We start from the raw sequence: 12,956 nt of genomic DNA on the forward strand, positions 1-12,956 counted from the left end.
CAAGCCCAGCAGGCTGCCCCTGACTCAATCACCAAAGACAGACATGGAAACACATGGCTCCACCCTCCAACATGAATCTTAACCAGCTACAAATAAGGGAAATACCCCTTAATCACAATGATGCATTTAAACCTCAGGAAGATATCAAACTCCTTCGAAAAGATATTCACAACTCATAAAGTCTGTTGGGGAAAATAATTTCCTGAGGTTTACTCTCTCATAAAGTCTCATCTTTTTATCCATGCTAATCTACCTCCCTTTACATTCCAGGGCTGCCTCTGCGTGTTAGCACTGCAGTTCATCCTGGGAAGTCCCCTTAAGTAGAGGGCTTCAATATGACCCCTGGGTTTTTGTCTTTCACATGGAAGAGGTTTTGTTATTTTAGTTTTGCCTACATACTATCTCCTTGTTGATTTTATGTTCCCTTCTTCTTCTCTCTTTGATGTCTTCCTTGAAGTATAATGACCAGAAGAGTAGGAAGTATTCCAGATGAGGGGCAATCAAAATCCATTCAAGGCTAGGATGTTATTAGTTGGATTTCCAGTACTTGGATTTTAAATACTTTTAAAAAAATATTTATTTATTTATTTTATTCATTTGGCTGCTCTGGGTCATAGTCACGGCATGCAGGATCTTTAGTTGTGGCATGTGGACTCTTAGTTGTGGCATGTGGGATCTAGTTCCCTGACCAGGGATCAAACCTGGGCCCCCTGCATTGGGAGTGCAGAGTCTTAGCCACTGGACCACCAGCGAAGTCCCTTAAATACTTTTTTTGATTATGTCCATCATTTTGTGCACCCTTTGGGCCATGATAACTCAGTGGATCTTGGTCTTAGGGAAGGGAAGTGTAGACTGTGAATCCCAGACCCTCAGCTGTGTAGTAACTGGCAGTTTGGAGACCATGAGTCTTTAGGTAAATAATCTTTTCCAAAGTTAATTTCCTCATGCATCTCAGTTTTGAAGCTCACCTGTGCCCCTCCTTTCCCTCTTTTTTTGTATGCTCACCTTGTAAGATCTTTCTATAGTTTTTCTCCTTTGAATTGGCATGTTTAATTAACATTTTAAAAAGTATTAAATAACATCAGAAATCTATCCGTTCCTGGAGGGACACACAATCACACTTCTTTATCCAGAGCATCAATCTTTTATCTTCATTTCTCTATCCTGATAAATCCTTGACCACATTTTAAAATCCTTTGGAGTGGAAATTTATCCAAGGCTGCTGAAAAGTGTAAATAAATTATGACCACTGTTCCTGCCTTGGTGAATTTGTTTCTCCTTCAGAGAACTAAAGTGGATTAGACAGTTATGCTTTTACCCTACAGAAACATAACTTCCTTCTCCCTGTATATTATGCTGTTAAAGTGTTCAGGAACTCATATGTGAGAGTCATTATAACTTTCTCCATAAACAGTTTACTTGCCTTGCCTACTATCTCCTACTAATAGGTGAGCACATTTTTTTGCACTATTACACTGTGTACCACTTAGTTTCTATCTGGAATCCTTTATTGGTGTCCAACTTTAATGCAAGTGCAGTATTGAAAACTTCTGCTTATGGCAGAGACTGCTGGCATTTCCTTAATTGCCATATTCCCCATTCTCCCTTCATATTAGGAGCCTATCTTTTTAGCGAGGCGAATAATCACCCAGAATAAAGACACCACATCCAGACTGCCTTGCATCCGGGTGTGTCTCTGTGACTAAGTTCTGGCTATTAGAATGTGAAAGGAAGTGTGGACAACTGTTAGGAAGAGTCCTTAAAGAGAGACAGTACACTGCTCTTGCCCCATCCTCCTGCCTGCAGGCTGGAATGTGGGTCCTCTCAGACCAAAGCGTTGAGTGTGGCAGAAGTACCAGTTAGAAGGAACCTGGGTCTCTGGTCCTGGTCGAGCCGCTGTAGCAGCTCTGGGTTACTTCCTTCTGGATCTAACTTACATAAGAGAGGAAAAAACACCTTTTAAGTTATTTTACGTTTTCTGTAATTCACAGCTGAACATATTCTTGACCGATAGGTTGAATTTAAATTATCATTTACAAGATTCTTGATTGTTTTTATTTTACATAATTTTTAGCTTGTACCTGGTTTGTCATGCACTGAGATTATCTATGTTTCTCCTTTTATTTATTCTGTTTCTTGACTGGGCTGCAATCACTCCTCCCCTCCCCTCCTTTCTCCTCCCCTCCCCTCTGCTCTGCTCTCCTCCAACCTTCTCTCCTTCTCCCTTTCTCTCCTATATCACTTTCTTCTTCCCTATTCTCCTCCTACTTTAATAAATATGCTCTTTTCCTTTTTTTTTTTTTTTTTTTTTTTTTTTTTTTGTGTTACGCGGGCCTCTCACTGCCGTGGCCTCTCCCGTTGCGGAGCACAGGCTCCCGACGCGCAGGCCCAGCGGCCATGGCTCACGGGCCCAGCCGCTCCGTGGCATGTGGGATCCTCCCAGACCGGGGCACGAACCCACGTCCTCTGCATCGGCAGGCGGACTCCCAACCACTGCGCCACCAGGGAAGCCCGCTCTTTTCCTTTTTAACAACCTTTGGACTTTTCTAATCAGCCACAACTGTTTTTTGCCCTTCAAGAGTATATTCTTAAAAATGACCCATACATTGTGTTTCTTCAGGGTTTTTCAATAAGGAATTTAAAAATAGACTCTAGGCTTCTTAAGGATATTTACATTTTGTGTTTATTTTCTAGCCCCCAATTCTCTAAAATGGAGTGAACACTATATAAACAAACAAATAAATTACTTTTCTGTTTCCACTTTCCCAAAATGCTGTTGAAATTAATTATCATATATTCATTAATTTATATGAGTTTTTACAGTGGATCTATTCATTACTGGCATTGTGATTGTGTATTTTATCTTATTTACGGATTCACAAACTAGTTTTTTGTGAAATAAAAACCCCAAACCAGCTGTTTATCTAGCTCAGAAACCTTGTCTTCGTGTTGGTCTCAGAGGCATCCTCTACTGGTGAGTGTGGTCCAGGTCCCCTGTGGTCCCTGTGATGGATTGCTGGCAGGCCTTACTAAGCATCTTCGCTCAACAAACTAGTTATAAGAGATAAAATAGAAGACAAACCCAGGTTTACTGTACTGGTCATAGAAGATTTCCATTAGCAGGTTCCAGGTAATGCCTCCATTGACAGAATATTCCAAGAGAACACCTTGGTTACGGTTGTTTGGTGTGATCAGGCATCCATACATGAAGTAAAATTGGATAAACTCAGAATTAGTGAGGTTTAGATCCACTGTGACCAACAGCCGACTGCAACCCTAAGGAAAAGAAGCAGAATGCAACAACACGGTGATAAGGAATCGTCATTACAGGTTCTAGGTATTCTCTGGCTTCCATCCTTTCTTTTGCAATACAAGTCACACAGTATTGCAATAATGATTTTCTTATCTCTCCTATTATACTAACTCCTAGAATGGCCTTTAGCATACAGTAGGTACAAAGCAAATATATGCTGAACTTTGAAATTTCAGTATTAGAATTTACTTACAAAGGGCAATGTACTCTAAAGAGATTCTCTTCTATTTTCGTCTAAGCAATACGAGAGCTGAAATTAAAATAACTATTCTATATTTTTATTAAATTATTTCTAGCTATTTATAGGTATCTTTTAGACTTTTAAAAAGGTATCAGCTATTAACAAAATAGTATACTGAGATGACTATTTTAATATGCAACTTAAAAATGATGTCCAAAAATGTAATACAACTTAATTATAATTAGCAATATTAGTTGTAAGCTTTTTAAACTTTTATAGTTGATTTTAATGTTTTCTATATTAATTCATTAACATAGTCATTTCTTAGTTGAACCTATGAAGAAAACTAGGCCTCTTACAGTTCCATCTAAGCTAGGAGGAGTACTGTGAACACTGCATTCTTTTTTTTTTTAACATCTTTATTGGAGTATAAATGCTTTACAATGGTGTGTTAGTTTCTGCTTTATAACAAAGTGAATCAGTTATACATATACATATGTTCCCATATCTCTTCCCTGTTGCATCTCCCTCCCTCCCTCCCTCTCTATCCCACCCCTCTAGGCTGTCACTAAGCACCGAGCTGATCTCCCTGTGCTATGTGGCTGCTTCCCACTAGCTATCTATTTTACATTTGGTAGTGTATATATGTCCCTGCCACTCTCTCACTTCGTCCCAGCTTACCCTTCCCCCTCCCCGTATCCTCAAGTCCATTCTCTAGTAGGTCTGTGTCTTTATTCCCCTCTTGCCCCTATGTTCTTCATGACCTTTTTTTTTTCTTAGATTCCATATATATGTGTTAGCATACGGTATTTGTTTTTCTCTTTCTGACTTACTTCACTCTGTATGACAGACTCTCTAGGTCCATCCACCTCACTACAAATAATTCAATTTCGTTTCTTTTTATGGCTGAGTAATATTCCATTGTATATATGTGCCACATCTTCTTTATCCATTCATCTGTCGATGGACACTTAGGTTGTTTCCATCTCCGGGCTATTGTAAATAGAGCTGCAATGAACATTTTGGTACATGACTCTTTTTGAATTATGGTGTTCTCAGGGTATATGCCCAGTAGTGGGATTGCTGGGTCGTATGGTAGTTCTATTTTTAGTTTTTTAAGGAACCTCCATACTCTTCTCCATAGTGGCTGTATCAATTTACATTCCCACCAACAGTGCAGGAGGGTTCCCTTTTCTCCACACCCTCTCCAGCATTTATTGTTTCTAGATGTTTTGATGATGGCCATTCTGACCGGTGTGAGATGATATCTCATTGTAGTTTTGATTTGCATTTCTCTAATGATTAATGATGTTGAGCATTCTTTATGAAACATTGAATTCTTAATCACTGTTGATGATTATAAAAATCCAACATAATATATGTCCTCTTGCTACTCTTGGGCTAAAATACTAGTATATTTCATTGGCACAAATGTAAACTCTAAGGTAGGACGTGGTAGGGCAGTAAAGAACTGATAGTGAATTTGTAATTTTTAAAAATTAAATGGCCTGTAAAGGGTATTTAATTATAGTATTGGAGAAATCCTACTTTTAAACAAGTCATCTTTGGCAGCAATGCATAACGGCTATAAAGTTTCTCAAAGCAATTTGCTAACATTGCTGCTATCATTCACAAAATAATCTGCTATAAATACACATGTTTAGTAATTACTAACAATTACTCTTTCTTGGATAATTTACATAAGGGATTAATTATTGTTAATAAATTCAGGAAACTGAAGCTCATTTTCCAGATTTTTGGCTCCCTAAATCCCAAATCTGTTGCAAGCTCAGGAATTTTCAATTAGAGCATCATTCAGGTGGAAGACCTTCACACATCGTGCAAGCTCTCTATCCCAGGGTGGAAATTCGTTTAAGTCCTTTTAAAATGTGTACTTAAATATGCCTGTGCTGACCCTACCCTGAATAATTAAATTGTCGCAGCTGATTTGTGATAGGAAAGTGTTGAAAATAATTAGCATTTTCTGATTTGTAGAAAGTTGTGAGTTCACATCAGCGTTGTGCATTTAGAGTGTCTAACTCCGCATCTTGATTTGCCAATTAAACTTCAAAAGAGACTCGACTTTTTGGGGGGGAACTCAGAGGATGCAGAAATGAATAAACAGTAGCCAAACACTAACCCCACTGAAATGGAGAGCCATTCCCGAAGCCACAGCTCCACACACAGTACTTAATTTCCCTCCATTCACAGTCAGCCAGTTCTGGTTGGATGGGGCCCGATTGAAGTTGTCTTTGAGTTGGGTTGGAAGGGAGGTCTGGGGCTCATCACAGTACAGGCCACCCCACTGCTCGTCACAGCTGGGAGTGGAGAAAGAGAAAAGAAAAGTCAACATCAAACAAAGCCCCTGCAAGTGTTCTCTCAAATTAGTGAAGCCAACTCCTTTTCCTAGTCCAAGATGATGAAAGGTTAGTTATCTTCACAGAGCTTGCTGGAATTCACCTGCTCTCCTTAACAGTGCTTTAGGTTAGAAATAAGCTGTGAATTAACTGCCTCTAGGCTTTCCTAAAGTAGTGCCTTGGGCTTACAGGTGGAGAGAGAAGCAATTTGAAAGAATTTACTAAAGCCCTGTCCTTGCATGACACAGCTCTGGATGGCTGATAAGGAATTGTAGCTACCAAAGTAAACTGGTTGGTCCTAATAATTTATGAAACTGGTCTTTTTAATAGAGGCTTTGAGCCAATCAGGAATCCAAGAGGCCACGTTCCAAATAGCAGAGGGTACTTTGGATAGTATCTGCCATCTTTGACCACAGAAGTGAATTCCCTGTTCAATGTTGGAGGAAATATGAATATAGGACTGGGAGGCTCCGGGATCTCAGAGGTCATGCTGGATATGGGCTAGAATCATTAATCAAAGGAAAGACTCCCCAGGTGTACAGGGATTAGTGGAGAAGGAACTAAATTCTCTATCAGCATTTTCATTCATAGTATCCCATCGAACAGCAGAGTCTTTGAAAATAAAGCACAGAGCCCTGTAGTACACAACACACACACACACACACACACTCACACACACACACACACACACACACACACACACACACACACACACTCTCTCTCTCTCTCTCTCTCTATTTAGATCCTTCCAAAGATACTAAGGCTCTCTGAGTAAAACTGTAGGTCTCTCCATCAAATACACCTGGCAAATTGATCAGGCATTTATATACTTCCTTATGCAAATACCACAGGAATACCATTCAAACCACAAGTAAGGCATATCACTACATACATTCAGACCTAAGTGAGAAAAATACTTAGGATGTATTATTTTCAGTCAGAACATATTAAACTCCTGAACTTCTTCTAATGTCTTTTTCAAGGCTCAGGTGTATCACAGAAACAGAAGAAAATAAAACAAGTCAATTATAACTCAGTCTTCTCCCTACAAGATATTGTTCAGTTCCTACTCTCTAAGCAAGAACAAAGATAGCCATAAACTCCATAGTTAGCTCAAGGTCAGATTTCAGGAAATATGTATCAATATAACCTAAAGCAGCTTGGAAGTGATTAAAAAACCAGTTTCAGAAAAATTTCCTGGCCAGAACGTGAGTCAGGAACTTTCTGTAAAAGGAAGAAAAAAACCTACTTACACACAGTTTCCTTGGATGCACCTTCCATGGCCACTGCACATATCTGTGCAGCCATCCCCGATATAGACATTATCTATTGCCCACGTCTGCTGCTTGTCAAAAGGAGCTGGTTGATGCCAACGGAAACGAGTGGCTTGGGACCTTTGAAGAAAAAGAGAATTATAATGAAGGATGTGGTGGACAAGAGAACGTGTTCTGGTATGTTTGAACAAGTGCATGGAGGAGTGTTACACAAATGCACGAACATTCTCACCTGTGTTCCGAAAAACGTATTCATTACGGCTAATTCTTTGCCAAACTTTGATTAAGAAAACCAAACCAAACTGAACTGCAATAGCTTGAGAATATACTGTGTTGGCCGAAAAGTTCATTCGTTTCTTTCCATAAGATGGCTCTAGTACCGCTTAGCTGTCTTTAACTTCATTTGAAACAATTTTGTTAGATGTACTGGGACAGCTGTCGTATCAGCGTGGCAGAAGAAGGTAGTGGAACAAAACGGTGAATATGTTGTTCAATAAAGTTCTTGGTGAAAATTTAAAAAATGTGTCTTTTGTTTTTACTTAAAAGCTGAAGGAAAGTTTTGGCCAACCCAATATTTTAGGCCAATGAGCTTTCTGAGCCTTGTAAAAACAGACTAAAACAGATACTAAAACTAATGCTAAAATCAGTAGCCTCATGGGACCAGTGAGCCCTGAATTTTGTGTGGAAATCATTGTGGAGGGACAAGAGGGCTGCTGCCAAGTTGTATTTGCATTTTAGGAAAAGATGTTTGTCCTTGAGCAGCCATAACCCCTCTGCATTTGAGTCGGGGAGAGGATTTCAACTCCTAAGCGCTCCCTAAGACCAGACACTTTTGTACAGGAGGCACACTGGTCAGCATTTATGAGGAATTCTCACAATGAGAGCCTTAGGAAGACTGGGGGTGTATATCAGAAGGATCAGTGAAACCCTAGATAAGATAATTGGACAGAGAAGAGAGAGGATAGTAAGACTCTGTTAGTAAGGATAGTAAGGATAGTAAGCTCTGTTACTCCCAGACTTATTTTATATTGATTTAAATGCAATGTAAATAAAACCCAAACAGAGATTCTCCCATTCTGGAGAATATATATTTGCTCATTTGCACAGCTTGGGGGAGAGTCTTGTTCATAAGGACAAATAAACATGTGTTTAGGGACACTAGATGGCAGTAAAATCCAAACAATGCCTGAGGCTCAAGTGAGCTTGAACATTCAAAGACCTTGGAGGAAATAATTAGCCAAAGCAACTCCTGTTTTATGGATTTATATACTTTTCTAATTAAGAGATATGCTAACCACTTGACTGAAAGATACCTGTTTTAGGCAGGACCAAAGACCAAATAACAGCAAGGATTTAAAATTTTCCAACTGAACACATTTATATTAAGTTTAGAAAATAGGAAAGAAACAATAGAACTCAAATCTTCACTCTGAAAATAAATCGTTCAGTTTGATATCTGTTTGCTGAGCAGCTATGCACTCATTTCTCCATAACCTGTCTTGCTCGCCAGCTCCCATCTGTTCGTCTCAGCAGAGAAACGTCTACCTAATACCCTCCTGTCACTTGCTATTGCATTTAACTTCAATCCCAAGCTCCTCCTTGGCCCACAAGGCTCTGCCGGAGCTGAGCCCTCTTCTCTGGTCCCTCAGCCTCCCTTCTGGAGCCCGGCTCCTCCTCTCAGCTCCTGAAGCTCCTCCAACTCTTTCCTGCCTTCTGCTGACATGTTATTCCTTTCTGCCCGGTTAACCTCTGTGTGTCCTTCAGGTCTCAGAGGGAATGTCAGGTCTTCATAGAGAAATATTCTTTCAGATCCCTTTAAAAACTACATTTCTTCCATAGCAAATGGTTCTTTTCCTTTCATAGTATTTATCACAACTTTAGTCATATATTTATTTGCATATGTATTTCTTTTTTTTTTTTTTTTTGCGGTATGCGGGCCTCTCACTGTTGTGGCCTCTCCCGTTGCGGAGCACAGGCTCCAGACGCGCAGGCTCAGCGGCCATGGCTCACGGGCCCAGCCGCTCCGCGGCATGTGGGATCCTCCGGGACCGGGGCATGAACCCGTGTCCCCTGCAAAGGCAGGCGTACTCTCAACCACTGCGCCACCCGGAAGCCCTGCATATGTATTTCTTAAATGTCTGTCTCTTCCTCAGAAAAGTTGTAAGGGAGGAGGGTTAATCTCTTTTGGTTTAACATTATATACTCAGTGTACAGCACCTAGCCCTTAGTAGGTGCTCTAAGGTGCAGTGAGCTGGTATTCTCAGAGTAAGTAATATGAAGATGCCCCCGCTGTGGTTGTGTAACTCAGTGCTCTGCTCACCAGTTAATTTTTAATGACTAAGTTTATTAATAGCTATGCCTGGTACATGCAGCAACATCTTATAAATAACATAGTGGAATATCGTATTTCCCACAGGACATCATTAGTTGGATTTTAATAACAAGTCAACACTTACATACTTATTCTGGCCTATAGATTATATGTTTCTGAAGGGCAGGAAATATCTCTGTATTCCTTCAAGGAATATTGTTTTATATCTTCAGTGTGCATAGATAGTGGGCAAGTAATAAGATTTCCTTGTTCCCCTAATATTTTATATATGCTCCATTACGTTTAAAAAATTTTTAATTGAAGTATAGTTGATATACAATGTTTCACGTGTACAGCAAAGTGATTCAGTTTAAATACATATATTCAGTTTTATATATATATATATAGGGTTGGCAAAAAAATTCGTTTGGGCTTTTCTGTAACATCTTATATGTTCTTTTTCATGTTCTTTCCCATTATAGTTTATTATAAGATATTGACTACAGTTTCCTGTACTATACAGTAGGTACTTTTTTTTTTTTTTTGCGGTACGCGGGCCTCTCACTGTTGTGGCCTCTCCCGTCGCGGAGCACAGGCTCCAGACGCGCAGGCCCAGTGGCCATGGCTCACAGGCCCAGCCGCTGCACGGCATGTGGGATCTTCCTGGACCGGGGCATGAACCCGTGTCCCCTGCATCAGGAGGTGGACTCTCAACCACTGAGCCACCAGAGAAGTCCCAGTAGGTAATTTTTAAAATCTATTTTATATATAGTACTGTGTATCTGTTACTCCCAAATTCCTAATTAATCTCTCCCCCCTCCCTTTCCCTTTGATAACCATAAATTTGTTTTCTATGTCTGTGAGTTTACTTCTGTTTTGTAAATAAGTTCATTTGTATCATTTTTTAAGATTCCACATATAAGTGATACCATATGATATTTGTCTTTCTCTTTCTGACATATTTCACTTAGTATGATAATCTTCTGGTCCATCCATGTTGCTGCAAATGGCATTATTTCATTCTTCTTTATGACTGAGTAATATCCCATTGTGTGTGTATATATATATATATATATATATATATATATATATATATATCTCACATCTTCTTCATCTATTCATGTGTCGATGAGCATTTAGGTTGCTTCCATGCCTTGGCTATTTTAACAGTGCTGCTATGAACATTAGGGTGCACATATCTTTTTGAATTAGAGTTTTTGTCTTTTCCAGATATATGCCCAGGAGTGGGATTGCTAGATCACATGGTAGCTCTGTTTCTAGTTCTTTAAGGAAACTCCATACTGTTCTCCATAGGGCTGCACCAATTTATATTCCGACTGACAATGTAGGAGGGTTCCCTTTTCTCCACATCCTCTCCAGCATTTATTATTTGTAGATTTTTTGATGATGGCCATTCTGACAAATCCATCACCTTTTATTAAAGCTCTTATCACGTTTTAATAAAAGTGCCTATTTATGCATAGTTTCCTCTGTTGGATTATTCTCCTTACTTACCATTTTACTGTTGCTGACTCCTATAGATGGGGCTTCATAAACCTTTACTGAAAGAATGTTTAATTGGCAGCAATAAAGGTGGCTAGAAAGAATCAAATAGGAGACGTCTTGAGAGTGGTCGGGCAGGGGCTGGGGGTCAGTGGTGGAGAGGGCAGTGATTTGATGACTGTTAAAGGCGGGGGAGATCTTCCTAGCAGTTGGGAGATGGCAGAACTGCCTAGCATGAGGTGACCCTACCCACCAGAAAGACAAGATCCAGCCCCACCCACCAGAACACAGACACCAGTCCCCTCCACCAGGAAGCATACACAAGACACTGAAGCAGCCTCACCCACTGGGGGCAGACACCAAGAACAATGGGAACTACAAACCTGCAGCCTGTGAAAAGGAGACCCCAAACACAGTAAGTTAAACAAAATAAGAAGACAGAGAAACACGCAGCAGATGAAGGAGCAAGGTAAAAACCCACCAGACCAAATAAATGAAGAGGAAATAGGCAGCCTACCTGAAAAAGAATTCAGAGTAATGGTAGTAAAGATGATCAAAAATCTTGGAAACAGAATGGAGAAAATACAAGAAACATTTAACAAGGACCTAGAATAACTAAGGAGCAAACAAACAATGATGAACAACACAATAAATGAAATTAAAAATGAAATCAGTAGCAGAATAACTGAGGCAGAAGAATGGATAAGTGACCTGGAAGATAAAATAGTGGAAATAACTACCGCAGAGCAGGATAAACAAAAAAGAATGAAAAGAATTGAGGACAGTCTCAGAGACCTCTGGGACAACACTAAATGCACCAACATATTCAAATTATAGGGGTCCCAGAAGGAGAAGAGAAAAAGAAAGTGTCTGAGAAAATACTGAAGAGATTATAGTGGAAAACTTCCATAACATATGAATGGAAATAGTCAAGCAAGTCCAGGAAGCGTAGAGAGTCCCATACAGGAAAATCCAAGGAGAAATACGCCAAGACACATATTAATCAAACTATCAAAAATTAAATACAAAGAAAAATATTAAAAGCAGCAAGGGAAAAGCAACAAATAACATATACGGGAATCCCCAGAAGGTTAACAGCTGATCTTTCAGCAGAAACTCTGCAAGCCAGAAAGGAGTGGCATGACATATTTAAAGTGATGAAAGGGAAAAACCTACAACAAGATTACCCTACCCAGCCAGAATCTCATTCAGATTTGATGGAGAAATTATAACCTTTAGAGACAAGCAAAAGTTAAGAGACTTCAGCACCACCAAACTAGCTTTACAACAAATGCTAAAGGAACTTCTGTAGGCGGGAAACACAAGAGAAGGAAAAGACCTACAAAAACAAACCCAAGACAATTAAGAAAATGGTAACAGGAACATACATGTCGATAACTACCTTAAATGCAAATGGCTTAAATGCTCCAACCAAAAGACAAAGACTGGCTGAATGGATACAAAAACAAGACCTGTATATACGCTATTTACAGGAGACTCACTTAACACCTAGGGACACATACAGACTGAAAGTGAGGGGATGGAAAAAGATATTCCATGCAAATGGAAATCAAAAGAAATCTGGAGTAGCAATTCTCATATCTGACAAAAGAGACTTTAAAATAAAGACTATTACAAGAGACAAAGGACACTACATAATGATCAAGGGATCAATCCCAGAAGACAATATAACAATTGTAAATATTTATGCACCCAACATAGGAGCACCTCAATACATAAGACAAATGCTAACATCCATAAAAGGGGAAGTTGACAGTAACACAATCATAGTAGGAGACTTCAACACCCTACTTTCACCAATGGACAGATCATGAAAATAAATAAGGAAACACAAGCTTTAAATGATACATTAAACAAGATGGACTTAATTGATATTTATAGGACATTCCATCCCAAAACAACAGAATAAACTTTCTTAAGTGCTCATGGAACATTCTCCAGGATAGATCATATCTTGGGTCACAAATCAAGCCTTAGTAAATTTAAGAAAATTGAA

The 12,956-nt window shown here is 39.4% G+C and overlaps 1 protein-coding gene across 2 annotated transcripts in view; it reads right to left on the minus strand.

The window, feature by feature from the left end:
• The window catches only part of RELN (reelin), a 518,443-nt gene that overhangs the window by 33,365 nt on the left and 472,122 nt on the right, over positions 1-12,956 (minus strand). For both annotated transcript variants that reach the window (XM_032643899.1, XM_032643900.1), the window contains exons 47-49: positions 7,105-7,245; positions 5,635-5,812; positions 3,083-3,276 (exon numbers count right to left, since the gene is read on the minus strand). In XM_032643899.1, the coding sequence (XP_032499790.1) occupies positions 3,083-3,276; positions 5,635-5,812; positions 7,105-7,245 (513 nt within the window). The remainder of the gene's footprint in view (positions 1-3,082; positions 3,277-5,634; positions 5,813-7,104; positions 7,246-12,956) is intronic.

The sequence above is a fragment of the Phocoena sinus genome, chromosome 9 (assembly GCF_008692025.1).
Source record: "Phocoena sinus isolate mPhoSin1 chromosome 9, mPhoSin1.pri, whole genome shotgun sequence".
NCBI lineage: Eukaryota > Metazoa > Chordata > Mammalia > Artiodactyla > Phocoenidae > Phocoena > Phocoena sinus.